Here is a 27,055-nt window from a genome sequence, read left to right as displayed (position 1 = left end):
TTTCTATTCATACAAAATAATCTATTCCTTTATTTTATTCCTAATCATTCTTGTTGTTTATTAACTTTAGCTAACACTTGATACTGTGGTTAAGCTTTTCCAACCTGTTATTGTTATGCATAGAACATGAGACGGGTTAATTGGAACAAACCAGCTGCTCAGTTTTCCATAAATCAGTGCAGGTGAAGAATGTACTTTTTCTAAGCTGAAAACACTCTTCCACAGATCTGTGTGGAAACTGTCTGGAAATCTGCAGATTTGTCCTAAAGTTACTGGATGTGCGCAGCGCAGCAGCCCTCTAACTGGTTGTTTATCAGGACTTCCCTGTGTTTTGCTCCTTACATCCCCACAGTATGACACCGCCACATAAAATACAATAAAAACACCAATGTTTGTGGTTTTAATTGTGACAAAAGGTGAGGAATAAATACTTTACTGTACTGCAGACTCACCTTTACAACACTTTGTTCCACATGCAGCAGTAGCAATGTTATTGTTATCTAATGTCACACATTTCAGTTTTAAGCCAGTTATCCACAGTGATCGATTTGTTGACTGCATGTTTAAGAAGTTTATGTTGTCACCTAATACATCAGAGTAAAAGATTAATTCTATCATTAAAACATTTCTGTTTTACCTAATAAAAAAACATGTTCATTACAACCTGTCTGAAAAACATTTGTATCAATAATGATTTTTAAGTATGGCCATGCTTGATATAAAATTATTGATTGTTTGCTGTCTGTGGCAACAATATAGACTCGCTACTGTTGGAGGACGTTCAGTCAGTTGTTTTAATTTTTAGTTAAATGAATACAATTCCAGAAATGACACAAAACGTTTTACCAGCTGAACAATCAAGCTTTGTAAAACATACCTCAGAAAATTTTATGACATTGTTATAATTATTGGTACATATTTGTCTTCAGACCCAACAAAGGAAATAATGCCGGAATCATGAACCAAATACGTCACAATTTTTCAGGTCTGGACCTCACTAATGGGAATAAACAATATTCTTCATCTAACAGGATTAAACTTTTTCATAGATCAGTTGACATACAGTGTCTGCTTTTCCAATGTATAGCATTGGTTTTCAGTAGGACTGAGATCCATAATGTATTTTTATTGCCATGTCAATCAATTGATCTGCCTTTCTGTGGAACTCACCTGCTTTTTTTCAGCTAACAATCACCTTTAGATGTTTCACAGGTGATGGCACCAAACAAACATTTCAGCATCATTCCCTTGGCCAATGCAGATTCAGGTTTTGACACTGATCACCACCTTCATCCAGCCGTCTATAGTTCATGACTTCTTCTCGTCTGCACACAGGAACCTTGTTCCCAGTTTTAGGCCTTACTGTTGGCTGTAGTTTTGCCTTTGATTTTCTCTTCTGCTAATGACTCACAGTGGCCCAAAAACATTGACCAATAATCTTTTGTCCTTTAAATTGGACATTTATCACTGGCAGGGACGAATGAGACATGGGCATATAAGACAAGCAAGGCAGAGGACATCTTTTTGTCTTTACTCTGAAAGAGATTTTAAAAATTGTTAAAAATGAGGGCATTTTATAATAGTCAATAATATATTTTTACTAAATAGTCAAATTTGGTTTGAAATGTGTGTGCCCTGCTTCTCGCCTGTAGACTGTTGGAGATCGGCACCAGCTCCCCCGTAACCCACTATAGAATGACCGGTATAGAAGATGAATGAATGAATGCATGATAAAAGGTCTATTTGATCAAATGGATGTCTTTTTGTTCATGCTACAAGATGGTTGAAAACACGGGTAAATTACTGCTAAAGATAATCATAAATCGTGAAATGAAGATATTTCAAATAATTTAAAGAGGAACTAAACTCCCAATCAACTTTTTTTTGCAGATAATCTATAAATTGAGGCTTAGGGGTGCTATCTTTATGTCACTGTGCTATTTTTTACATTTTCATGTAAACTTTAATTCTACAATATTTGTCCTAAACCCGTCTAAGTGTTGCCCTCAAAAGATCTATCTGTGGCGAAACTACCAGCGTCGTTCTGCTCACTCTCCATGTTTCATTGTAACAAAATAAGCTAGCTGCCGCTTTCTCTCGTCCTCCTGACCACTCCTCCGCTCAACCCCACACCTGGCATCGCCCACTTTGTTACATTTTTCAAAATTTATTATTTTACGTGGGGTTTAGTTCCACTTCAAAAGTACGCCACTTTTTATTTACGCCGACAGTCGGCACTCCACTCCCTGCTGAAGCCTAGGACTCCGGGACAACTGAAGAAGAGATCTGGCTGGTTGTTTAACAGCCAAGATGGCGGCGACGGTGTTGAGGTCGCTCTCCAGGCTGGGAGGACGTCCTTCAAATCATTTAATACTGAACAAGAGTTTACTGAGTCCTGGCTGTTCGCTGCTGCAGAACAGGTATGATAAGAAGGACTCGGACTGGGATTTATGCGAGCTTTGTTCCGCTGGTGTCTGAGCTCTGGTCAGACTGGAAGGCTATTGCTATCATGATGCTACCGCAGTTTCTCTGTAAAAAGAATCAGCTGTCAAACTTAAGGCTGTCACTCTGAACAGGGTGAATTCAAGCTTAGCTGTCGTATGGTTTTATTGATTATCTCACGCAGGCTACATTTAATATCAAAGTCAGTGTTTTTCTTCTGTCATGTAAACTAAACAACATAGATCTACTATGTGGTAAACCCAAGCAAAGGTTTCTGTCCAAAGAAAAGTAGAAGGGTAAACTGTACCGATGCAATTATCCTCTTAGTGTTGATGTCAGAACAGATTGATATTTATAAGTTACCTTTGAATTAGTCAGTTGCAGTCACACAAATAACTCTTTGTTCGGCCTTGTTTGAGTATACAACATCAAGGTGACAGAAACACATTACTCAGAGATTCTGAACATCTTATGTCATGTTTTGTGATATAATAGGAAAACAGTTGTGGTTTCATCCATCCGTCTGTCTAGCCTGGACAGTTTATCTATTGCTTAAGCAGAACTTGTTCCGCTTCCTTCAGATATAATTATGGCAAAGGAAGACGATTTCTTAAAGTGCCTTAATTTAAAAAAATTTCTAATCATATTGTATGTGATGGATCTGCACAAAATAGTCTTATGTTTGTGAAGTAAAATGAGAAACATACACGTAAAATGAAAAAATAGAAAAGTGGCATGTGCAAATGTTTTCAACCCCTTTCTTATGAAGCCCTTAAAAAGTTCTGGTGCAACCAATTGTTTTTAAAAGTTAAATAATTAGTTAAATGAAGTCCACCTCTGTGTAATCTAAGTGTCAAATGATCTCTCTGTATAAACACACATTTCCTGAAAGGCCCCAGAGGCTCCAACGCCACTAAGCAAGAGGCACCACACCATGAAGACCAAAGAGATCTCCAAACAAGTCAGGGTGCGGTTATAAAAAAATATCCAAATCTTTGATGTTCCCCCAGAGCACCATCACATCCATCATCTTCAAATGCAAAGCACAACAACCCCTCCAAACGAGGGCTGCTCACCAGAACTTACAGTCTGGGCAAGGAGGGCTTTAAACAGGGAGGCACCACAGAGACCAAAGGTAACCCTGGAGGACCTGCAGAGTTCCACAGCAGAGACTGGAGTTTCTGTCCATAGGATCACAATTAACTGTGCACTCCATAGAGCTGGGCTTTACGGACGGAAGAGTGGCCACAAAACAAGCCATTACTTAGTGTTAAAAATAATGAGGCATGTTTTGAGTTTGCCACAAGGAATGTGGCCAACTCCCCACATGGATGGAGGAAGGTGCTCTGGTCAGATGGGACTAAAATGTAACTTTTCAGCCACCAAGGAAAACGCTATGTCTTGATGCAAACCCAACACATCCCATCACCCCAAGAACATCATCCCCACAGTAAAATATGGTGGTGGCAGCATCATGCTGTGGTGATGTATTTCGGCAGCAGAACCGGAAACTGGTTCGAGTCGAGGGAAAGTTGCATGGCGCTAAATGCAGGAATATTTTTGAGCATAACCTGTCAGTCTGCCTGCGAATTGAGAATGGGAACGAGGTTCATCTTCCAGCAGGATAACGACACACTGCTAAAGCAATACTGGAGCGGTTTATGGGGAAACATTTAAATGTGTTGGAATGGTCTCGTCAAAGTCCTGGCATCAGTCCTTGAGAAATTTAGAATTTCTGGTTAGATTTGAAGATCGCTTTTCAACAGTGAAAACCATCCAGCATGAAGGAGATGGAGCGGTTTTTCATTGAGGAATGGGCAAAAATCCCAGTGGCAAGACGAGGTGAGCTCATAGAGACTTATCCAAAGAGACTAGCAGCTTTAATTGCCGCAACTGGATTTACTGACACATCTTCAAAGTTGAAGGCATGTTCTGTAAATGAAATGGTTCAAACTCTAATCAATCCATTTTAATTCCAGGTTGTGAGACAGCAAGACATGAAAAATGCAAAGAGTGGTTGTTTTTCAAGTCACTGTATTTTCAAACTTCAAAAATACTTTATTTATCCAAAAGGGAAATTAAATGTTGTTGTAGCACATATTATGCAGGTTTCTTCAAAGAGTCGTTGTAGATGTTTATGTTTATGGTTGTGGCCAGGAAGGATCTCCTGTTGCGTTCTGTCTTACAACAGATCTTAAGAAGCCCCTGAGTATTTCTGCAGATGACAGGAGTCTGTCTTGTACTGGAAATCTGAGGTGTACAGAGTGAAAAGGAATGGTGAGAATACAGTCCCCTGTGGTGCTCCTGTGCTGCTGACTACCTGGTTAGACACACAACCCTTCAGTCTCTGATCCAGGAGATTGTTGAGGCCTCCACCTGAGTCTTCTAGAGTGTCTGACAAAGCAAATCGGGTTGGATTGTATTAAATGCACTGGAGAAATCAAAGAACATGATCCTCACAGTGCTGCTGGCTTTGTCCAGATGACAGTGGGTTTGTTGAAGCAGGTGTATGATGGCATCTTCAACTCCAACTCCACAGCAATAATCAGAAAAGCTTTATTGCCAAGTACGTTTTTGGACATACAAGGAATTTGTTTTGGCGTATAAGCAAACTGAAGAGGGTCTTGAGTTTCCAGAGTCTATTGTTTGCTTATTCAGGTAGGCCAACAGGAGTCTCTCTAGGACCTTCATGGGATGTCAGGGCAACAGGTCTATAGTCATTGAGGACTAATGGGTGAGTTTTCTTTGGTACTAGAACAAGACAGGAGGTCTTCCACAACACTGGAACCTTCTTCTGGGCCAGGATAAGGTTGAAGAGGTGCTGCAGAATCCCACAGAGCTGCTCTGCACAGACCTTCAGGACTCTAGGGCTGACATGATCTGGACCTGCAGCCTTGTTCCGGTTTAGTCTTTCCAGTTGTCTCATCACCTGACTCCTTGAGACACACAAGTGGAGGGGGAGGCAAAGGTAGCATCAGTATATTCTGATTTGGTTGAAGGCAAACATGTAGAAGCAGAAGGGTCTACGGCTGAGGTGGAAGATAAAACATTTGAGGTGTGACAGGAAAGCTGTGGGTCAAAGGAGGGTGGGATGTCTGTTTGGCTGTGAGCAGGAGAGGAGGATACTGAGCTTTTTTCTGAACTAAACCTATTGAAGAATGTGTTTAGTTATTGACTTTGTCCAGACATCCATTGGTCCAATCTTCTTTCTGCTTGAAGCCTGTAATCTTCTTCATCCCTGACCACACATCTCTGATATTGTTTAGCTGGAACTTGCTCTCCAACATTTTCTTGTACACCTCCTTGCTGTCTCTTATCTTGACTTGTTGCTTCTGTATACTCCTCAATAATTCACTATCTCCCTCTCTGAAGGCTCTTTTTTTCTTGTTAAGCACATCCTTCAGGTCACTGGTGACCCAGGGTTTGTTCCTGGGGAAGCATCTCACGGTTCTGGTGGGGATGATTTGTATCCACACAGAAGTTTATGTAGTGGGTCACACACTCAGTCATGGCATTGATGTCCTCTCCATGTGGCTGGCACAGTGCATCCCAGTCTGTAGCCTCAAGGCAACCTCACAGGGCTTCTTCAGCTTCCTGTGACCATATTCTCACAATTCTCTTTATTACAAGTTGCATCTAAACAAGGGGCTTATATTTCGAGCAGAGGAAACAAGATTGTGATCTGATTTGCCTGGAGAGGGGTCTTCCTTTAGAGATGTATGAGTCCTTGCATAAATTAAATCCGACGTTTTGTTTTCTCCGGTAGAGCAGCTAACAAACTAGCTGCGTTTCCATTACAAATGTGCGCCAAACTTTGTCAATATACTGCCAATGTAAAAAAAAAAAAAACAACAACATAATTTTGCAATTGCGGTGTTTCCATTAAGTAAGAAATACAATTAAACTCACACGTGAATAAGTTTGTTCACGTGACAACTCATTAAAAAAAAACATGGCGGCGACAGATGTAAACACTTGTAAATGCTCGCATTTCCTTGCCTTTTGGATTCTAAAATGCTGGTAATGCCCCTGTTGCAAACTTAATTTAAAAAATGCTCTGTCTCTTGTTGAATTCAAATATGCCTTACCATCATCCTCCTACTACTCCCTGTTGTCCTTATATTTTTCGCCAGTTGTACCATCTGGTTGTTGATCACGTGACTCGTGTGATGTGAAAAAAGTGTTTCCATTGCAGTTTTGTGAAATACACCATTTTTGATATGGCCAAAATAAAACACCTCATCCTAATGCAAAATGTTTTTATGAAAAAACAGGAGGTTTTTGAAATTGCCGTGTTTCCATTAAGCTGCTACTGTTAAAACATTGGGAGTTTTTCAACAGTAGCTGGTTAAAATCATGGTTAAAAAGCATGGTTAAAATCACCAGATATTGTCACAAATGCATTGGCGTGTTGTGTATGTAGCTTAGCAACAACTGAGCTGACGAGATCACATGCAGTGTCGGCAACAGCTAAAGGTGGAACGTATACTGTTGCCAAAATAAAACTTGTGAACTCTGAACTAACAGTTCAATATCTGAACTGCAGAGATGACACTTCACAGTAACAGGTTCTGGATGACACCATCTATTGTTCACAACTACTGCCAGTCCACCTCCTTTGCGTTTGCTACTCTTTAAATCTCTGTCTGCTTGTATGATCAGAAAGCCTGGCAGACAGATGCTGGATATAATCCTGCAGCCATGTCTCAGTGAAACATAATACTGCATTCCCGGTACTCTGGCTGGGTCCTTTGTAGGTCTTGGAGTTCATCCATCCTGTTTGCCAACAATCTCACATTGTCCATCAGAATCGATGGAAGAGATGGTTTGACTTCCTCCTTCTCTCGTTTTTCTTTGCTCCTGTTCTGCATCCACGGTGCCTCCGTTTCAACTCATCAGGGATTTGTAGTTGAACTATTATTTGAGCTTTTCAGATATTAATTAGCTGCTCCCAGTTTTAAAAAACGAAAGAAAAAAACAATGTTGCCCTGGTAACACATCATAACAAATGTCTGAAAGCAGAAAAAAAATCCTTCCATCTGCGCAGCATCCGATACTGGAGGGGTTAATAATCCAAGAAAACAATTTTTATCCACCACAAGAGGAATTTGAGTTCCTAAAAAGAATTAATCAGAATTTAATAGTAACAGAGCTTCTCCGGCCTGCTGCCACCTTGAGTGGCACACTTTTAGAAATCCATGTCATGTCAGCAATGCAGAGTTTTGTCAACCTTGGACAATTTCAGATATTCTGAAAATAATGATCATTGTTTGTTATGTGAAGTCTTCAGATTCCTGTTAGCTGTAATCCCAACAGAAGATCTGTTATTACTCAATGCTGAGAAAACCTGTTCCATGTGGGTTCCAGGCAGAAACAATGGCAGCCAGATGTGGAGTGGATGGAGCAGTTTGCGGGGGCCGTGATGTATCCCACTGTCATCAATGAGAAATGGACACCACCCCCATGGAATGGTACAAACCATCCCACTTTCTTCTCTACACATTTTTTACTCTGTCCATCAGTTCTGTATCATTTTCTTATCTTCTTCCAGACAAAGACCCCCCTGCTGAGAAGGATGTTTCCAACTTGACCATTAACTTCGGGCCCCAGCATCCAGCAGCTCATGGCGTGCTGCGTCTGGTGATGGAGCTGAGCGGGGAGTCTGTGAAGAAGTGTGACCCGCACATTGGCCTACTTCATCGAGGCACTGAAAAGCTCATAGAGTACAAAACCTATCTACAGGTACGGAGCCAAAAGCACAACTGTGTAGGGATTCTGTTTAAGACACTATATGTTAGTGACATAATGATGTGACCATGTAGGGGTTCCTGCTCATCCATTTCTTTTCTTTGCCCTATTTACCAGTGATTTGTTACATTTCTTGGAATATATTTTAATTTGTTCTGAAAAGTAATTTCTTGCTCTATTCCTTTGTGCTTCAGGCTCTGCCCTACTTTGACCGTCTGGATTATGTGTCTATGATGTGCAACGAGGAGGCCTACTCTCTGGCTGTAGAGAAGTTGCTCAACATCCAGGCTCCACCTCGGGCTCAGTGGATCAGAGGTGCGCAATTTATATGTTCACCTGCAAAGTATGAATACATTTGTTTATAGAGCGTTTTAAGATAACGAGGAGTAGGTATTGTCAGGGATAAATTCAAGACAAAAGAGGCCGCTGTTTGCTACACAGGTCCAATCAAGCTCGTCTGTGGATTTCACTAATAATCTTCACAAATGCTCTTATAAAACTGAGAATTTTAATAATAAAGTTGAATCATTCTTTTTTGAGAATGGACCATTGATACAACATTTCACTCCAGGGATCTTTATTGGTCATTGTGTTTTCCATTTTTAATAAGAGCTGGTTGCAAATCTTAAAATGTTTTTCGATTTTTCTCGGATCCCTGCAGGGTTAAGATTTTCCAAACAAACTGAAATATATACATATACTCCCACTGATATTCAGTTAAATGTACCTTAGTGATTTGCAGAAAAAAAAACATTTTCTGTAGCCGTCAATGAGCTTCCAGCATAATTCTGGCAGGATATTTAACAAGTCTTCTTGGCAGAACTGGTTGCGCACATTTAAACTGGTTAGATTTGGCTTTTAACAATAGTCCACACATTATTAATAGGGTTGAGAGGTTTGATGGGCCAGTCCTAAAGCTTAAATTTAGACTACCGTGAATTCTGGACTATAAGCCGCTACTTTTTTCCCACACTTTGAACACTGCGGCCTCTACAACGGTGCAGCTAATGCATGTCTTTTTTCATGCCACCCAAAAAAATATATTGCCTGGTAACAGAAGACCAATCAAATTGATGAGTAGTTCAAAGAGGTGCAATGAACTTGTGCGATAAATCAAGAGCACTTTCACAATTCGTTTGAATTCAACATTTTCCTCCTCTGGTGTCATGTGTCTCAGTGTTGCAAGGTTACAGGTGTGAATGAGGAGCAGCTGTGTTAAATGTGGTGTCATCTCTCTAACACTCGTTCATCCTGGTTACTGGAAATTCAAGATGTCATCTCATGGCAAAGAGCTCTCTGAGGATCTGAAAAAAATGTTTCTCTACATAATGATGGCCTGGGCTATGAGAAGATTGCCAACACCCTGAAATTGAGCTGGAACATAGTGGCCAAGACCATGCAGTGGTTTGTTTACAGGGCAGGTTCCATTCAGAACAGGCCTTGCCATGGTTGACAGAAGTTAAATACATGTGCTCACAGTCATATCCAGAGGTTGTCTTTTGAAAACATGTATGAATGCTGCCTGCATTGCTGCAGAGGTTGAAGGGGTGGCGTCAGCCTGTCAGTGATCAGACCATACGCTACACAATGGATCACATCGATCTCCATGACTGTTGTCGCAAAAGAAGCCTCTTCTAAAGATGAAGCACCAGAAAGCATGCACACAGTTTGCTGCAGATTATTGATATGGACTACAGGAACCATTTCATGAGGTGTGATGAGACCAAGATAAACTTATTTGGTTCAGATGGTGTCAAGCCTGTGGTCGCAACCAGGTGAGGCAGTATTCTAACATAACGACCCCAAACACATCTCCAAGACAACCACTGCCTTGCTGAAGAAACTGAGGGTAAATGGGCTGGACAGCCAAGCATGTCTCAGATACCTAAACCCTATTGGATTTAGTTCTGGAGATACGCTCTAGGAAACTCCACGCCCAAGAGAGATAAGTCAGTGCTAGAAAATATTGTTTCAGCTTAGACCTTAATGGCTGTGTGTTGTTATTTTGAGGAGACTGGAAATCTACACTGTTATACAAGCTGTACACTGACTACTTTACATTGAATCAAAGTAGCATATCTTTAGAGTCGTCCCATGAAAAGATTTAATAAAATATTTCCAAAAATGTTAGGGGTGTACTCACTTTTTTGAGACTGTATGCTTAAAAAACAGCCAAGAAAAAGGAACGCTACTATATAAAAAAACATGAAAGGTATCTGAAATGACTGAATTAAAACTTGTGCATCTATTTCTGTTTCTAATTAGGAAGTTTTCTGCTTCTCAGTCATTTCATCCGTGAAAAAGAGCTGTTCAAATGAACCATTAAAACCTAACATTGATATCACGCTGATAAGTGGATGTAAAGAGCAATCAGCTGTTCACCGATCAAGTTCACTTCTGTTGTCTGGACAAAAAGGCTTTAGATGAAATCAGATTCTTAATCTTGAGGCACAGTCCTTTCTAGGCCCACGGGTTGATCCTCTTTTTTAATGCAGTCGATCAGTGGGGCTGTGTCTCTGTTCCTTTTCCATCTAAGCTTCTTTTCTCCGTCCGATCTTGTTCGGTGGTCTTCTGCGGGGAAACAACACAGTTTCTGCTCTCATCATTGTTTTTATATCGCTTGATGCCTTCACCGGTCAGGCCCTTATTAGGCTTCTTAGTTATTGCGCAACCTATTCAGCTCAGCTTCTTGATTATTGCTCAATACTTTAGTCATGGTCACTGTGACCTACTGATGCTGTTTCTCAGCCTTGGAGATGCCAATAATAGCCACGCTGGTCTGTAGTCACATCCTCCCGTTGCTGTCAGCATGCAGCTGGCTCTCGTCACTCCTAGTCATCCTACAGTTTTTTCCCTAATCTGCTCAGTTTTAAACTTTACACAGTATTACACATTCCACTCTTCAGCTTTCAGCATTTACTTTAAAACACAGTTGCAAAACCATCACTTCATTCTTTTTATTCATGCTTCACAAATGATTAATGTTATATTTCTTTCATATATAGCTGATTGAGAATGTCAAACCTTAATGTTTTTACTCTAATTCTCAGTTCTTAACCACATTTCAATCATACATCTTTTAGCTTGTTAATCAAAGATTACAAATTTTATTCAATACATGTGAAAGAATATAAAATCATCATACATCATTTCTTTGGATATGCTTGTTTATATATTTGCAAAAGATAAGATAGATAACATGTGGCAGATAATATGTGGCTCCACACAGGCCTCTCCAGTCTCTCAGCTCCAGAATATGAGAACATGCTTGTTTCACTCCTCACTGCTTCAACTGTGTGTTTTAATAATTATTGCATGGATTACACATAAGGACAAGGATTTATTGTAACTTTTATGGAGTTAACTGTGAGCAGTTACTAAATGTTGCATGGATTACATGGAAAGATCGCACCTTATTTTGACAACATATGACCAGAGCAGTGTCAATAAAGCTGTTTAATATTCAATGAACTGTCCAAACCCAAGTTTTATATTTATTTCTTTTATTGCTATTTATTTATTTTACTCGAATGTAATTTTTATTTTTGCCATAAATCAGAGTAGCTGGAAGCAGCAACATATCAATCAACAGAGAAACTGTTTTCAGAGCAGGTTCTGATAAAGTAAGTGTTGCTCGCAGCTCTAAATGGATCTGTTGGGTTTATAGTTCTGTACGGAGAGATGACTCGGATTCTGAACCACATTATGGCCGTCACCACACACGCTCTGGACATTGGCGCCATGACGCCCTTCTTCTGGTTGTTTGAGGAGAGAGAGAAGGTGAGTACACTGAATAATCAGACATGCAGCCTTGACCCAAAGAAAATAGCCTAGCACTGTAGTGCAGAGCCAGGAAGTTCTACCCTGGGCTCATCTGGAAAGCCAACCACACTGATAATCAACCTTTAAACTTGTTTGTCTCTCAGATGTTTGAGTTTTATGAACGAGTGTCTGGAGCCAGAATGCACGCAGCGTACGTCAGACCGGGCGGTGTTCATCAGGTGGGAGAAGACCCTCACTGAAACTCTTTTCTTTCTCTAGATTCAGTAATGCATTATGACCTTGCTGAGTCAACAGTAATTTAGGAAAATGAAGAAACTGTCACTTCAGGAAACATTGAAGAGAGGTCATAAAGCATGCGTGTTTATTAGAAGTCTTTCTGGCATTGTGGGTTTAAAAACTCAGTTGATGCTCTTCATCTCTAATGTGTTCTAGGATTTGCCCCTTGGCCTCATGGACGACATCTATCAGTGGTGCAAGAGTTTCTCTCTGAGAATTGATGAAGTCGAAGAGGTACAGCTTTCCATGTATAGGCTTGTAATCTAAACAAATACATGTTGAGAAGCACCTGTAGTAAAGAGGCATTAACTAATTGCAGTGCCATGTTGGATTCTGTCCATCTAGATGTTGACCAACAATCGGATTTGGAAGAACCGTACCGTGGATATCGGGATTGTTAGTGCTGAGGATGCCCTCAACTACGGCTTCAGGTGAGCCTCTAAGTAAAGTGGCGATGTGTACTGACCATGTAACTCCGTGGTTTTATAGGTAGCTGGTATTAGCACCAACACTGACATGTGTCTTATTTCATGCCTTTATCAGTGGAGTGATGCTGCGTGGATCAGGAATAAAGTGGGACCTGAGGAAGTCTCAGCCATATGACAAATATGATGAAGTAGAGTTTGACGTTCCTATTGGAACCAATGGAGATTGCTACGACAGGTAAAGGACGGCTTTCATTTGAGCTTAAAATGCCATCTTATATTATCTTATTTTCTGCTTCTGTGGTTGGATCCATGAGTTCCATTGTTGACGTGGCTGAAAAACCAGTAAATCCATTTTTCCTGCAGCAATGGGGCTGAAAACTTGATGTGGAGACAAATATGTCCAATTATCACTTGGATCTAACTGTTTCTGTTTCTGTTTGCATGTTTCCAGGTATCTGTGCAGGGTGGAGGAGATGAGACAGTCCCTGAGAATCATGCTGCAGGCACTAAACAAGATGCCAGAAGGGGAGATAAAGGTGGATGATGCCAAAGTGGCTCCACCTAAGAGGTCTGAGATGAAGGTAGGCGGAGCAGATGGCCTTTCACTTGGATGTTATTCTCTGTGGGATTGTTTTCTCCTAACTAACACTTTAGTTTTTGTTCCGTTTCAACACGGTCAGAACCTGACTAGTTTAGCTGTGAAACACATTTCAAAGAGCAGAATGAGATCTCCTAAGGTTCAGGGTTGTAATACCTTTGGTGTTTTTTTTAGTAATCTCCACCTGGTTCTTTCAGACATCCATGGAGTCGCTGATCCATCATTTCAAACTTTACACAGAGGGCTACCAGGTGCCCCCAGGGGCCACATACGCCGCTGTAGAGGCTCCTAAGGTAAGGTCACTGATGCTGTATTATATTTAAGTTATGCTGTAGTCTACTTGTTTTTTTTTCTCCACTGTAAATGATTGTTCTGGCTAAAGTTGATGCCTTTGTAAACAAAGACAGGAAATGACATGATTGATGCAAAATTGTACACCAGGGGTCTACAACCTGCAGCTCTGGAGCCGCACACTGTGGAGCCTTGCACAGTTGCCCTTCATAACTTTGGCTGAAAATGATGAGGAACCAACTAGGGTCGTGAAAACAATTGAAATATTAATAAAATCAATACAAAAAAATGTATTTTTTAAAGAAACTCATTTGGGCCAAAATGGATATAAACTGACCCATTCTGATTTGTTGCACTGCTTCCTGCAGCAGCTCTGCATTAATAGTGACGCCCAGCCTCACCTGACCACAACACTAAGCTGCTGCCGGAGGTTTTAAACTCTGCTAACATGGCGAGTACAGCCAGAAAGGAAAACATAGCCTTCATTACGACACTGGTTTTTAAGAAGCAACTTCAAGAGGTCAGTAAAGCGCCTGTATCTGCAGCAGTGAAGTTGGACAAACCTCCTGGACAACATAAGCTAACGTCATCTGTTTGAATATTAGCTTCATGGAAATGGACAGAACAATGACAGTTCTGTCCATCTGAGCTCCCCCGTCAAGATGCGCTTCCAATGTGTGTGGTTCTGCAGTACGCAACGCTCCGGTCTGTTTTAGTCTAACTTTATTAAGAACTGCTAAACGGAACATGGCACACATCAAGCTGACCAGTTTACCATAAACACCAAAATGCCAGGAGTTTCAAATCATTCTAACACAAAACGATAAAGTGTGTCAAAATATTTCAAAAGATGACACGTTTTTAAGGCATTTTATTCTCGCTGTCTATTAGTGAGAAAATATAATACTTTATATACAAAAGTAATTTAATGAAATTTGGCTTACGATTTGAGGACCTGGATTTATGAACATAGAATTTGGACGGTATAAGGAGCAGGTTAATAACATGAAAATGAGAAGTGAGTTTATTGTCAATATACAGGTCCTTCTCAAAATATTAGCATATTGTGATAAAGTTCATTATTTTCCATAATGTAATGATGAAAATTTAACATTCATATATTTTAGATTCATTGCACACTAAGTGAAATATTTCAGGTCTTTTATTGTCTTAATACGGATGATTTTGGCATACAGCTCATGAAAACCCAAAATTCCTATCTCACAAAATTAGCATATCATTAAAAGGGTCTCTAAACGAGCTATGAACCTAATCATCTGAATCAACAAGTTAACTCTAAACACCTGCAAAAGATTCCTGAGGCCTTTAAAACTCCCAGCCTGGTTCATCACTCAAAACCCCAATCATGGGTAAGACTGCCGACCTGACTGCTGTCCAGAAGGCCACTATTGACACCCTCAAGCAAGAGGGTAAGACACAGAAAGAAATTTCTGAACGAATAGGCTGTTCCCAGAGTGCTGTATCAAGGCAACTCAGTGGGAAGTCTGTGGGAAGGAAAAAGTGTGGCAGAAAACGCTGCACAACAACAAGAGGTGACCGGACCCGGAGGAAGATTGTGGAGAAGGGCCGATTCCAGACCTTGGGGGACCTGCGGAAGCAGTGGACTGAGTCTGGAGTAGAAACATCCAGAGCCACCGCGCACAGGCGTGTGCAGGAAATGGGCTACAGGTGCCGCATTCCCCAGGTCAAGCCACTTTTGAACCAGAAACAGCGGCAGAAGCGCCTGACCTGGGCTACAGAGAAGCAGCACTGGACTGTTGCTCAGTGGTCCAAAGTACTTTTTTCGGATGAAAGCAAATTCTGCATGTCATTCGGAAATCAAGGTGCCAGAGTCTGGAGGAAGACTGGGGAGAAGGAAATGCCAAAATGCCAGAAGTCCAGTGTCAAGTACCCACAGTCAGTGATGGTCTGGGGTGCCGTGTCAGCTGCTGGTGTTGGTCCACTGTGTTTTATCAAGGGCAGGGTCAATGCAGCTAGCTATCAGGAGATTTTGGAGCACTTCATGCTTCCATCTGCTGAAAAGCTTTATGGAGATGAAGATTTCATTTTTCAGCACGACCTGGCACCTGCTCACAGTGCCAAAACCACTGGTAAATGGTTTACTGACCATGGTATCACTGTGCTCAATTGGCCTGCCAACTCTCCTGAGCTGAACCCCATAGAGAATCTGTGGGATATTGTGAAGAGAACGTTGAGAGACTCAAGACCCAACACTCTGGATGAGCTAAAGGCCGCTATCGAAGCATCCTGGGCCTCCATAAGACCTCAGCAGTGCCACAGGCTGATTGCCTCCATGCCACGCCGCATTGAAGCAGTCATTTCTGCCAAAGGATTCCCGACCAAGTATTGAGTGCATAACTGTACATGATTATTTGAAGGTTGACGTTTTTTGTATTAAAAACACTTTTCTTTTATTGGTCGGATGAAATATGCTAATTTTGTGAGATAGGAATTTTGGGTTTTCATGAGCTGTATGCCAAAATCATCCGTATTAAGACAATAAAGGACCTGAAATATTTCAGTTAGTGTGCAATGAATCTAAAATATATGAATGTTAAATTTTCATCATGACATTATGGAAAATAATTAACTTTATCACAATATGCTAATATTTTGAGAAGGACCTGTATTTGTTTAACCCAATGAGATTATTCTAGCTCAGGGAAAAAGTAGGGTCAACATGATCAGAAACAGAACATGAAAATTTGCTCCAAAGATGTTTTGTAAACGAGCACTACCAGAATAAATGAACCATTGTTTCCTTGTCAGCCTCACATAAAGTATAACTGACATTAATAAAGTCTCTAAAGGTAGTGGTTAGTTGGGGAAGAACCTATGAAGCATTTTAATATAAATTGTTGGTCAAAAAGACCTTTAGTGATAAAAGCCAGTTTGTCCGAGCAGATATTTTCCACCAAGCTGGACCCAACAGTCCGTTCTGCTGCGGTACTAATTAATGCAGGATCAGCTGACGGCTCAGTCGGACACTAAATAGTGAAGCAACGACACAAAGCAGTGCCCACCCCCCACCCCCTCCCTAAATCAGTTGTTTCGAAACATAATTTATTTTAGTATAGAACGATCCTTTTTTTGCCTTTAAGTAGTAACATTTACTTGCATCTAATACAGACTGACAGGCAAAAAGAAGCACACAGTGCCTCACTAAAGCAAATATAAAAAAAGAAAATAATTACGTGACTGAATAAACGCTTCCATAAAGGATAGGAACACTTATACTGTTATCCTCCCTGCTGTTAAATTCAAATTTTGTTTAACTAAGGGTTGAATTGTTCTCTACTCATTGTTTTTGCTCTAATAAGGAAAGTTAAAATATTGGAATATTGTAACTTAACATATATATTTTTTTCTTCTCTTAACCAGAAAGTAGCCCGTCCCTTTAAAAAATGTTGCAGCGATATCAAAAATAGTATCGAGTTGGAAATGTTAGTATCATGACAACCCTAGAGCCAATAACGTGTTTAAATATGAATATAATAGCTGCATGTTTTAGCAGCTTTAATAAGCTTTTAATAATTGCCCTGAAATTCCACAACAGAATGACTCTAAAAGTTCTAGTAATATTTTTAAATGTTTTTCTTGTCACTAATGTGGTTTTTTTTCTATAATTTTTTACATTATTAACATCCTGTCGAAGAAAATGCATCATCCTGTTTTTGCAAAAGTTGGATTTATTTTAAAACCTGGCAATAGAAAAAAAAATAGTGTTTTTTTTAAAAATGACACATTTCCTATAGCAGATATTTATCAGAAATGATCAGTTGCATTTTTTTAAAAGGTCCATTGAACACCAGTTTTATTTAGCTAGACTGAGGATAAAAATGGCTCTTTGGATTGGAAGTGTCGCAGACCTATGCTCTAGAGCGATTACAAAGAAGAATGGAAACCAGACCCAAGTAGTCGCTGTAGGAGATGTTCGTGGGCTTTCCAGCAGGGCTGAAGAAACCTTCAGTCTCTTTTAGACGGGCTGCTATTAAACACTCACTCACTGTGTCATAATGTTTAGTACAAATACTGTGGTTGACAGTTTCAATACAGAGATGATGCACAAATGAGTTAGTACATTTAGTTGTAGCTTAATTATGCTTATTGATCAGAATATTATACTGTTTTGCTCCCTATATTAGTTGGCATTTATGTCTCTTGGGAGAGTCTGAGAATCTTAATCAGACTGATCAGAGTGTCTGAAAATATATATATTTTTTAGTAAGCACAGGAAAAGTGTTATAGGCTTCTTTCAGCTCGCTGAGCAGCAGTGCTCATCAACAGGTGGGAAGACGAGGCACTGTATGACTGTATGTTTAAATTTGAGCACTTTAAGAAAATGCTAAATCTTGCTGTACTTCTAAAGCAGTAACCAGCCCCCGGCCATTTTAATTACTGTCCTTTGAGTCTCCAGTTGATTATTTATGGACTCGGTAAAAAATATATAATACAATATCGCTACATGATGGATCAATATTTACAATGGAAAAAATCAGGAGTAAAGCTACTTCTAAATGGGAAAGTTTTAACCAAAAAATCTTTCTTTGTAGTTTATTGATACGTGCAGCTCGTATTCCTTCACTATAAAGGTCCAGAAGGTGCTTCTACGTCACCTTCCCCTACAGTGCTTTGCAAATGTATTCATACCACTTTGACCTTTGCCAGCGTTATAGCTGCATGTGTCCTAGGGCAGGGGTTCCCAAACATTTCAGCCTGTGACCCCAAAATAACAGTACCGGAGACTGACTGCCCCCTATTGGCGACCCCATAAAAATACATGTACTTGTTTGACTCGTATATTTATTTATTTAATTAAGAAATATAAACATATTAGTATATTTATTTTATTTAATAATGTGTTAAATAAAGAAATGGCATATTTAAATCATTTAATAGGACATTTAGTGGTACATTTGTTTAATTCATGATATATATATTTCTTTTGTCCCGTTTGGCCCTCTATATCCCTCCAGCGTTACATTACAATGATTCTGAAAATCATGTCGTGAACCCCCATTTGATCTCTTGCGACCCCCTGGGAAATCCCAACCCCCACTTTGAGAACCCCTGTCCTAGGGTATACCTCTACCAGCTTGACACCTCAAAACCCTGAGTTTTTCTTACCTGTTCTTCTGTGCAAGATGGAGCAAGCTTGGCCAGATTGAGACGTTTATGTGAAAAGGAGTTTTAAGTCTTACTACAGATCCTCAGTTGCATTTAGGTCTGGACTTTGACTGAGCCATTCTAACATATGTATATGGTTTAATTTAAACCATTGTGTTGTAGCTCTGGTTGCATTTTTAGGCTTGTTGCCCTGCTGTAAATTGATTACATGATTCAATTACATGCAGCTGAACTGTTTAGAGGTAAAGAGGGATAAATACAAATGTGAATTACATGTTTCAGATGTATATTAAATAAAATTCCTTTAGCTTTTATGTCACAAGTCTGCAGTACTTTATCATGTCACATAAAATCCAAATAAAATGCATTAAAAGTCAGTAGATACAATGTAACAAAATGTGTAACTAGTTCAACATTCATGCCTTGAACGTCACAAAAGGAACGGGGAGATTCCAACCGTCTGCAATGAATGCACACAACACTGGGGTGTTGATATGGAGGGTGTAGGGTGGAAGATGGGCCTCAGTCGTCATAATTAACGGCTCTTTTCTGTTTTTTTTTTTTGGTTTTTTTACAATACTCAATATTGAAGCTGTTAGCAGTTCACTGGAGACAAATGTGTCAGTTCAGCATTATAACCACTGTTTATTTCAGACCACCGTGGTGTATTTGCTCTGTGTGACGGTGTATCTGTGTGTCCGTTGTGTTGCTTGCAGGGGGAGTTTGGTGTTTATTTAGTATCGGACGGCTCCAGCAGACCCTACCGCTGTAAGATCAAAGCTCCAGGATTCGCTCATTTGGTGCGTACAACATTCTGCACAATAAAATAATAATGTCTACTGACCAATAATTTCAAATGTTTAAGGAGCTACTTTTAGTTCATAACTTTTATTTTCTAAATTATTTTTGAGTCACTTTAAAATCCACACTGATGCTTCTTCATTTCCTTCTCTTCGCTCACGGCCACATGCAGCTTAGCACATTTAAGTTGTGGTTTTCAGGGTGTAAACGTCTTTTACACACATAAACTATTAGTGTAGTTAGCGGATAGCCTTCTGGCTGTTTTATCATACATAATAAAAAAAACAGGTGGTTTATTAGCAGATCTGCAGGCATGGAGGGCGCTGGTGTGAATACTAAAACGTGTTTGCTTCTTTCTAGGCCGGTCTGGATAAAATGGCCCAAGGACACATGTTGGCGGATGTGGTGGCCATTATTGGTGAGAAAATGAACAATTTCTAGTTAGTGAAGCAGAAGTGGTCATAATGCTTGGTCTAACTCAGCTTCTCTGTCATCCTCTGCCCTCAGGTACACAGGACATAGTGTTTGGGGAGGTTGACCGCTAACATCATGCTGCTAATGAAGATTTTGTTCGATTGGTTCTCTTACTGCTATCTGCTCATTGTGGTCGACCTTTAATCATATGTGTACAATGCCTCAAATAAACCTAATAAATATTTTGTCTGAGTTGATGCGGCTTGTTCTTCCTGTCACAGTTTGACGGTGGAAGTGTTTCTCAAACTGCCCCATTTCCTCAGATCTTTGTGTTATTGAGCATCAAAGTTAAGAGCAGATACCAAAGCCTCAGTGGTGCATCTTTTCCACTAGTTTGGTGTTGAAAGGGGGAGTGGTCTGATGAGATCTGAGAATAATGGACTTAGAGCTCAGACCACAACTTCCCCTCATAGCTGCGAGGCGTGCAATACCCGAGCCCTCACCAGAGCACAGAGACAGAGAGGGAAAAAAACCCATCAACAAGCGTCTGCTGCGAAGGAACCCAGCCGTCCGTTTAGAACCTGTGACCATGAGAGCGTGGGGTGGGAGTTGGCTGCTGGTGGCGGTCCCTCTGTGGATGTGTTTTGGCAGAGCTGGTGAGTCCTGAGCCGAGACATGAGGGGGGTGCTGACCTCTTTAATCTGCGTGTTAGGCTGAACTCAGATATGGAGACTAAACTTTGGCTAACCAGAGAGAGGAAAAAAACAAACAAACCAGAAGAAATACTCGAAGAAGCAGATCACAAACCTTTCTGTATATTTGTGTTTTCTGTATATGTTGGCAGATGGGCGCAGTGAGTTTTTAGAGACATTTGGCCTTATTCCGCTGGGTGTAGGCAACAGACGTGTAGTCACAGTTCCTGTGAAAAGGGAAACTGACCGTGCTGACTAAACCAGCAGAATAAAAACACCACATAGATCCATTTTAACAAGTGAATTCATTCAAAGGACTTCTTATTCACATCCTGTACACAGATACAAGCTCATCTCACTCGACACTCAGATTACTGTTTTTTATCACTAGATTTTGTACTGTATGTTTTTTTATTTTTTTTTTGGACCTCACAGCTCAAGACAGACTTATGTTTAGTTTCATGAGAAGTCAATCTGATAAACCAAGAAAAAAAGCGTGTCAGTTTTTTAAGATAATCGACTTCATGCGCTTCCTGCGTGTCTCCTAGCGTTAAAGTGAAATAAAGTGTTTGCGGGCCCAGCGTATTTAACCTTCTAGTTAAGAAATGGTTAGCAGCAGAACCGGTAAAAAGGTTTCAACGTCTTCAGTATTTTAAATGTTACATAAGTCAGAACGGATACACCTGTAAAATCTGCTTGTTTTTTCATTCCAGGCCGCAGCTCACGGCCCAATTTTTTCTTCTATTTCTCTAGGCCACAGTGTCAGGCCGAAACCTCTGATGCATCAGAAAAACCTTAAAAAAGTTATTTTTCTTATGCTTATTGATCAGAATAAGCTGGTCTGAATAATTGCAAACCTAAAAAAACAAAAAAAAAACGGAACACTCCTAAAAGTAAAAGGTGTGAGTTTCATGAGGTGCGTGTTCAGTTGTTAGTCACAGATCAATAAGTCACTATTTTGGACCTTTGTTGTATCCCCTGAACCCAGTTGTGCTGGTGACTGGAAAGGAAGGAAGGAAGGAAGATATCACTACAGACAGAGATTACCACCTTCAATGGAGGGGCTAGTTACAGCTGACCTGAGACCAGTTTTATCTGCTGTATCTGAAACGTGTTAAAGACGTTATTCTATCACCTCTCGCTGTAACTGAAAGCAAGAGGAGTCTGGCTGGAGGTGAGTCATGTGGACATCCATCATGTGATCAAGGACTTTAGGGAAGCGATCCACTTCCTTGATTTTAATACAGAAGAAAGAAAGCTGGAAGGAAGCAAGAACATTGAGGCAGACTGGTTCTCTGTTGCTTCTGTATTTAAACCATGAGATAAACATTTCGAAATGGAACTGCTTCTAGTGCATGTGCTGCTGTTTTTATTTCAAGGCAGATTAAATCATACAGCTGTAGAAAGCATTTCTATTTAATATTTGTGGATGTTCCTGTGAGGCCCTGTATAGCCCTTCATTAGGTCATGTATCTGAATATGTGAAGGAAGCAGAAGGGCTATTAAAATACAGGTCCTTCTCAAAACATTAGCATATTGTGATAAAGTTCATTATTTTCCATAATGTAATGATGAAAATTTAACATTCATATATTTTAGATTCATTGCACACTAACTGAAAGATTTCAGGTCTTTTATTGTCTTAATACGGATGATTTTGGCATACAGCTCATGAAAACCCAAAATTCCTATCTCACAAAATTAGCATATTTCATCCGATCAATAAAAGAAAAGTGTTTTTAATACAAAAAACGTCAACCTTCAAATAATCATGTACAGTTATGCACTCAATACTTGGTCGGGAATCCTTTTGCAGAAATGACTGCTTCAATGCGGCGTGGCATGGAGGCAATCAGCCTGTGGCACTGCTGAGGTCTTATGGAGGCCCAGGATGCTTCGATAGCGGCCTTTAGCTCATCCAGAGTGTTGGGTCTTGAGTCTCTCAACGTTCTCTTCACAATATCCCACAGATTCTCTATGGGGTTCAGGTCAGGAGAGTTGGCAGGCCAATTGAGCACAGTGATACCATGGTCAGTAAACCATTTACCAGTGGTTTTGGCACTGTGAGCAGGTGCCAGGTGGTGCTGAAAAATGAAATCTTCATGTCCATAAAGCTTTTCAGCAGATGGAAGCATGAAGTGCTCCAAAACCTCCTGATAGCTAGCTGCATTGACCCTGCCCTTGATAAAACACAGTGGACCAACACCAGCAGCTGACACGGCACCCCAGATCATCACTGACTGTGGGTACTTGACACTGGACTTCTGGCATTTTGGCATTTCCTTCTCCCCAGTCTTCCTCCAGACTCTGGCACCTTGATTTCCAAATGACATGCAGAATTTGCTTTCATCCGACAAAAAGTACTTTGGACCACTGAGCAACAGTCCAGTGCTGCTTCTCTGTAGCCCAGGTCTGGGGAATGTGGCACCTGTGCACGCCTGTGCACGGTGGCTCTGGATGTTTCTACTCCAGACTCAGTCCACTGCTTCCGCAGGTCCCCCAAGGTCTGGAATCGGCCCTTCTCCACAATCTTCCTCAGGGTCCGGTCACCTCTTCTTGTTGTGCAGCGTTTTCTGCCACACTTTTTCCTTCCCACAGACTTCCCACTGAGGTGCCTTGATACAGCACTCTGGGAACAGCCTATTTGTTCAGAAATTTCTTTCTGTGTCTTACCCTCTTGCTTGAGGGTGTCAATAGTGGCCTTCTGGACAGCAGTCAGGTCGGCAGTCTTACCCATGATTGGGGTTTTGAGTGATGAACCAGGCTGGGAGTTTTAAAGGCCTCAGGAATCTTTTGCAGGTGTTTAGAGTTAACTCGTTGATTCAGATGATTAGGTTCATAGCTCGTTTAGAGACCCTTTTAATGATATGCTAATTTTGTGAGATAGGAATTTTGGGTTTTCATGAGCTGTATGCCAAAATCATCCGTATTAAGACAATAAAAGACCTGAAATATTTCAGTTAGTGTGCAATGAATCTAAAATATATGAATGTTAAATTTTCATCATGACATTATGGAAAATAATAAACTTTATCACAATATGCTAATTTTTTGAGAAGGACCTGTACATACACAAAGCCAACATTTTCTCGACCTGTAAGTTGCTTAAAAATAGCAGACTGCTATTAAAATCTATTATTATTAATTCATTTTATTTTAGTCTGACTCCTATTCCTGCGCAGGTACCCTGCTGTTTCGGTGGAGTAGGTCGAGGGTTTCTAGCACTTATAGAGATTTTTCAGAAGCACACTTGAAAAACGATGTCTTAAGTGTTCCAGTATATTACCTCTGATATTACTGTTAATTATTAATCTGCATAAAAATTGTAAAAACATTTTTCAATTTAAAATGTTGTGGTGTCATAAAAAACCGTTGTGTGAGAGGCACTGGGATGCGCTTTGTTTGATTTCAGTTCTCAACAAAAAATAACAAGAAAACAGTGCAGCGCTTGATCTGTCTGATATGTATCATCACAGGAGCAGACATCCTGTAATGTCTATTTTAATGTATTCCAATTTATTGCTCAAATGCAAAATAATGTGCTCGGAAAATAGGTTTTCACAAACTTGCAGTCAGACTAATTGTTTCTAGGTTAGTTACATCCTGCTATTTGGCAGCTCTGCACCATGTAGCATATTTTATTAGTATATTGGCAAATCTAAAAACATTCCAATATATTCCTTTTTCATCTGGGTATAGTTTCTGTTATCAGTTTCTTTATTCTTGACTAGCATTAAAAAAAAATGTTGACATCTGCTACACTATTTCCACAATAACTAGGGACATTATAAGTCCATCCCTCTACATCAGGGGTCAGCAACTTTTACAACCAATTGGCCTTCAGTCCAGCCTGACAAAATTAGCTTAGAGCCTCAAACAAAACATGGCTGTTGGAAACTAAATAGCTTCTTTTTTTTATAATACCTACCAAAGGAAATTAGATGAAATTTTAAATGAAACAATGTTATTTTTAATACATTTTTCTTCAGTGGGGCATTCCATTTTTATAGAAAATTAAGTACAAATGACAGAAAAGCATGTGTTTTCCACCCTATTGAAAACAACATTTTTTCATTGTAAGTTTCATTCTTTGTGGAAATGTCTTGCACATATTGCTTGAAAAAGCATATGAAAAACAGCTAAAGCTAGCATTTTTTAAATGACCTTTATATTTTAAGCTATTGTTCAAGTTATGAAGAGTGGAGGGTCTGGAGCCGCAGGTTACAGAGAGAACTGACGACTTATCAGAGTCCAGTTTCACAGGGCAAATGATGTTTTATGTGAATTAGGTGCTTAGGGCTGAGAAATGGAACTTCCTAAGTCAGGTTGTGAAATTCAGTAATCACCAGCAAAATGATTAATACTGTCATATTCAATAAATGAGAATATGGGTTCCAATAAGGCTCCATTAAACACATTTTTTAAAAACTGCTCGATTTGTTTGTGTCTTATGAAGGCTGAGGAATGACTCAACTTACTTCAAACTGTTACGTCAAAATTACATGCACAACAATCCCACTGTGTTGTAAAGTTGTCTTTCTTGCAAGAACAGCATCGGCCGCACCTTACAGAAGATGTTCTCCTTTGTTTGATTTTTCTTTTTTTTACGTGTTCTATCCTGACCGCTTAAGCAAACAGCATTGTGGGTCTGGCTGCCTTACAATGTCAGGGCAGATTTGCTGGATTTATCTCTTAAGACATTTTTGTAGTGCACTTTCTGCTCGTGCATCCGAGGCCATAACAAGTAACTAACTGGTCATTAGAAAATGAAGCTTCACCACTGTCTGAAACACAGCTGAAGCCATACATTAATTACACTCTTTAAAGACTGCTGCAAATCAGACTAGGATTTTCTTGTTTTAGGCCAGTTAGGTTTTCATTCATTTATCTTCTATACCGCTTATTCCATAGTGGGTCACAGGGGACCTGGTGCCTATCTCCAGCAGTCTACAATCCATCACGGGGCAACACAGAGACATACAGGACAAACAACCATGCACGCACTCATTCACACCTAAGGGCAATTTAGAGAGACCAATTAACCTAACAGTCGTGTTTTTGGACTGTGGGAGGAAGCCAGAGTACCCGGAGAGAACCCACGCATGCACGGGGAGAACATGCGAACTCCATGAATGTGGTTTAATACAAAATGTAAATATGAACCCCGGATCAAGAGAGCGTCATTACCCCAATAAAACGAGCCCTTTACCACCATCGGCTGAAATACCACCCAAAGATTAAGAAGCTGTTGCTCCAGAAGCAACATAATAAAACAGATTACAGTTTACCAGTGCGAAGTGGACAAAAGCGTTCATTTTTGTAGAAACCTCCTGTGGTCTAATGAAAGTAAATTAAGTATTTAGCCTTAATGATAAGTATGAAGCTGGCCGCATCATGTTTTGTGGACGTGACAAAGCTCTGAACTCATTTCCACAAAAAGATTTTGGGTGTGTGCACTGCAACCTACAAACCTTACACCAGTGCTGTCAGGAATAATTGTCCGAAGTGAAAGGAAACCCGAGTCATACAGTTCAAAAGCTATTCTGCCAAATACTAAGAAAAAATTGAAATTGACCATTATTTTCACACTTAGGAAATACAAATTATTTTGGTAATCCCCCAGTTAATCTGAAAAAGGAAGTCAAATTTCATGTGAAAAAGTGAGGAAAGAAAGGTGATGTGTTTCTCTGCAGTGTATGTAAGTAACTTGTTTCCTCTGTACATATCGTGTTTGAAAGGCTAATATAGTATAATGTAACAATCCGAAGAATTTGTATGGTATCTCTTTCTATCAGATTTAGATACAGCTTCATTTGCTGTTTTTGGCCATGAAATGGCCACCACTGTAAGGTTTTTCACAATCTGAAATGGTATGAGCACTGTTGCCTAATAAGGCAGTTTTAAAATGGCTCCACACTAACATCATCATCACAGAGACATGTTAAAAGTGGAAGTCCTGTCACCCAAACTGTTTGCAGCAGGTTCTCTGTTCCTAAAGTTCTGCTGTCTTTTCTGTCCTTCAGCTGCTGCTCTCAAAGAACCAGAGATCTGTTATGTGCTGGATGGCATTCTCTTCCTGTACGGCATCATCCTGACCGCGCTCTACTGCAGAGTCAAGGTTTGCATCCCAAGCGTCTCCATCCACATCTTTTCCTCAGTGTTTAGGACAGAGCAAACCGCTCATAGTGTGCAAGAAACACTTACCAAGCAAAGCATGTTACAGAAAATCAATCTATACATAAATACATTGTTCCTGTTACTGTGAAATGTAACACAACAACTTCAAGTTACAAGCCTTGATGTATAGTTGTTCCATATTTATTCTTATGTGAAGGCTAAAAACAACCTGTGAAAACGTATTAGCAAAAAAGCTTTTAATATTAAAAAGAGGAAATGAATAACAGCTTTTATTTGTCGAGTGCTTTACAGAAGTG

At 40.1% G+C, this 27,055-nt stretch overlaps 1 protein-coding gene across 1 annotated transcript; it reads left to right on the top strand.

The window, feature by feature from the left end:
* The first annotated feature begins 2,144 nt into the window (after window positions 1-2,144).
* Window positions 2,145-20,186, top strand: ndufs2 (NADH:ubiquinone oxidoreductase core subunit S2). The gene is made up of 14 exons (XM_047384911.1): window positions 2,145-2,420; window positions 7,810-7,913; window positions 7,994-8,184; window positions 8,385-8,505; window positions 11,858-11,970; window positions 12,117-12,191; window positions 12,406-12,483; window positions 12,595-12,680; window positions 12,793-12,912; window positions 13,129-13,258; window positions 13,473-13,568; window positions 19,431-19,514; window positions 19,876-19,933; window positions 20,023-20,186. Exons 1-14 carry the CDS (start codon window positions 2,311-2,313, stop codon window positions 20,058-20,060), a joined length of 1,404 nt encoding a protein of 467 aa, XP_047240867.1. The 5' UTR covers window positions 2,145-2,310; the 3' UTR covers window positions 20,061-20,186.
* The last annotated feature ends 6,869 nt before the right edge of the window (window positions 20,187-27,055 follow it).

This window comes from Girardinichthys multiradiatus, chromosome 14 (assembly GCF_021462225.1).
Source record: "Girardinichthys multiradiatus isolate DD_20200921_A chromosome 14, DD_fGirMul_XY1, whole genome shotgun sequence".
Classification (NCBI taxonomy): domain Eukaryota; kingdom Metazoa; phylum Chordata; class Actinopteri; order Cyprinodontiformes; family Goodeidae; genus Girardinichthys; species Girardinichthys multiradiatus.
The sequence above is the reverse complement of the archived record's forward strand: the minus strand, read 5'-3'. Positions and strand labels throughout refer to the sequence as shown.

Coding starts and splice junctions, on each gene's coding strand:
- ndufs2 (XM_047384911.1), top strand. CDS start 2,311: ATGGCGGCGACGGTGTTGAGGTCGCTCTCCAGGCTGGGAGGACGTCCT. Junction 2,421..7,809: donor TGTTCGCTGCTGCAGAACAG/GTATGATAAGAA, acceptor TGTGGGTTCCAG/GCAGAAACAATGGCAGCCAG. Junction 8,506..11,857: donor TCGGGCTCAGTGGATCAGAG/GTGCGCAATTTA, acceptor TTGGGTTTATAG/TTCTGTACGGAGAGATGACT.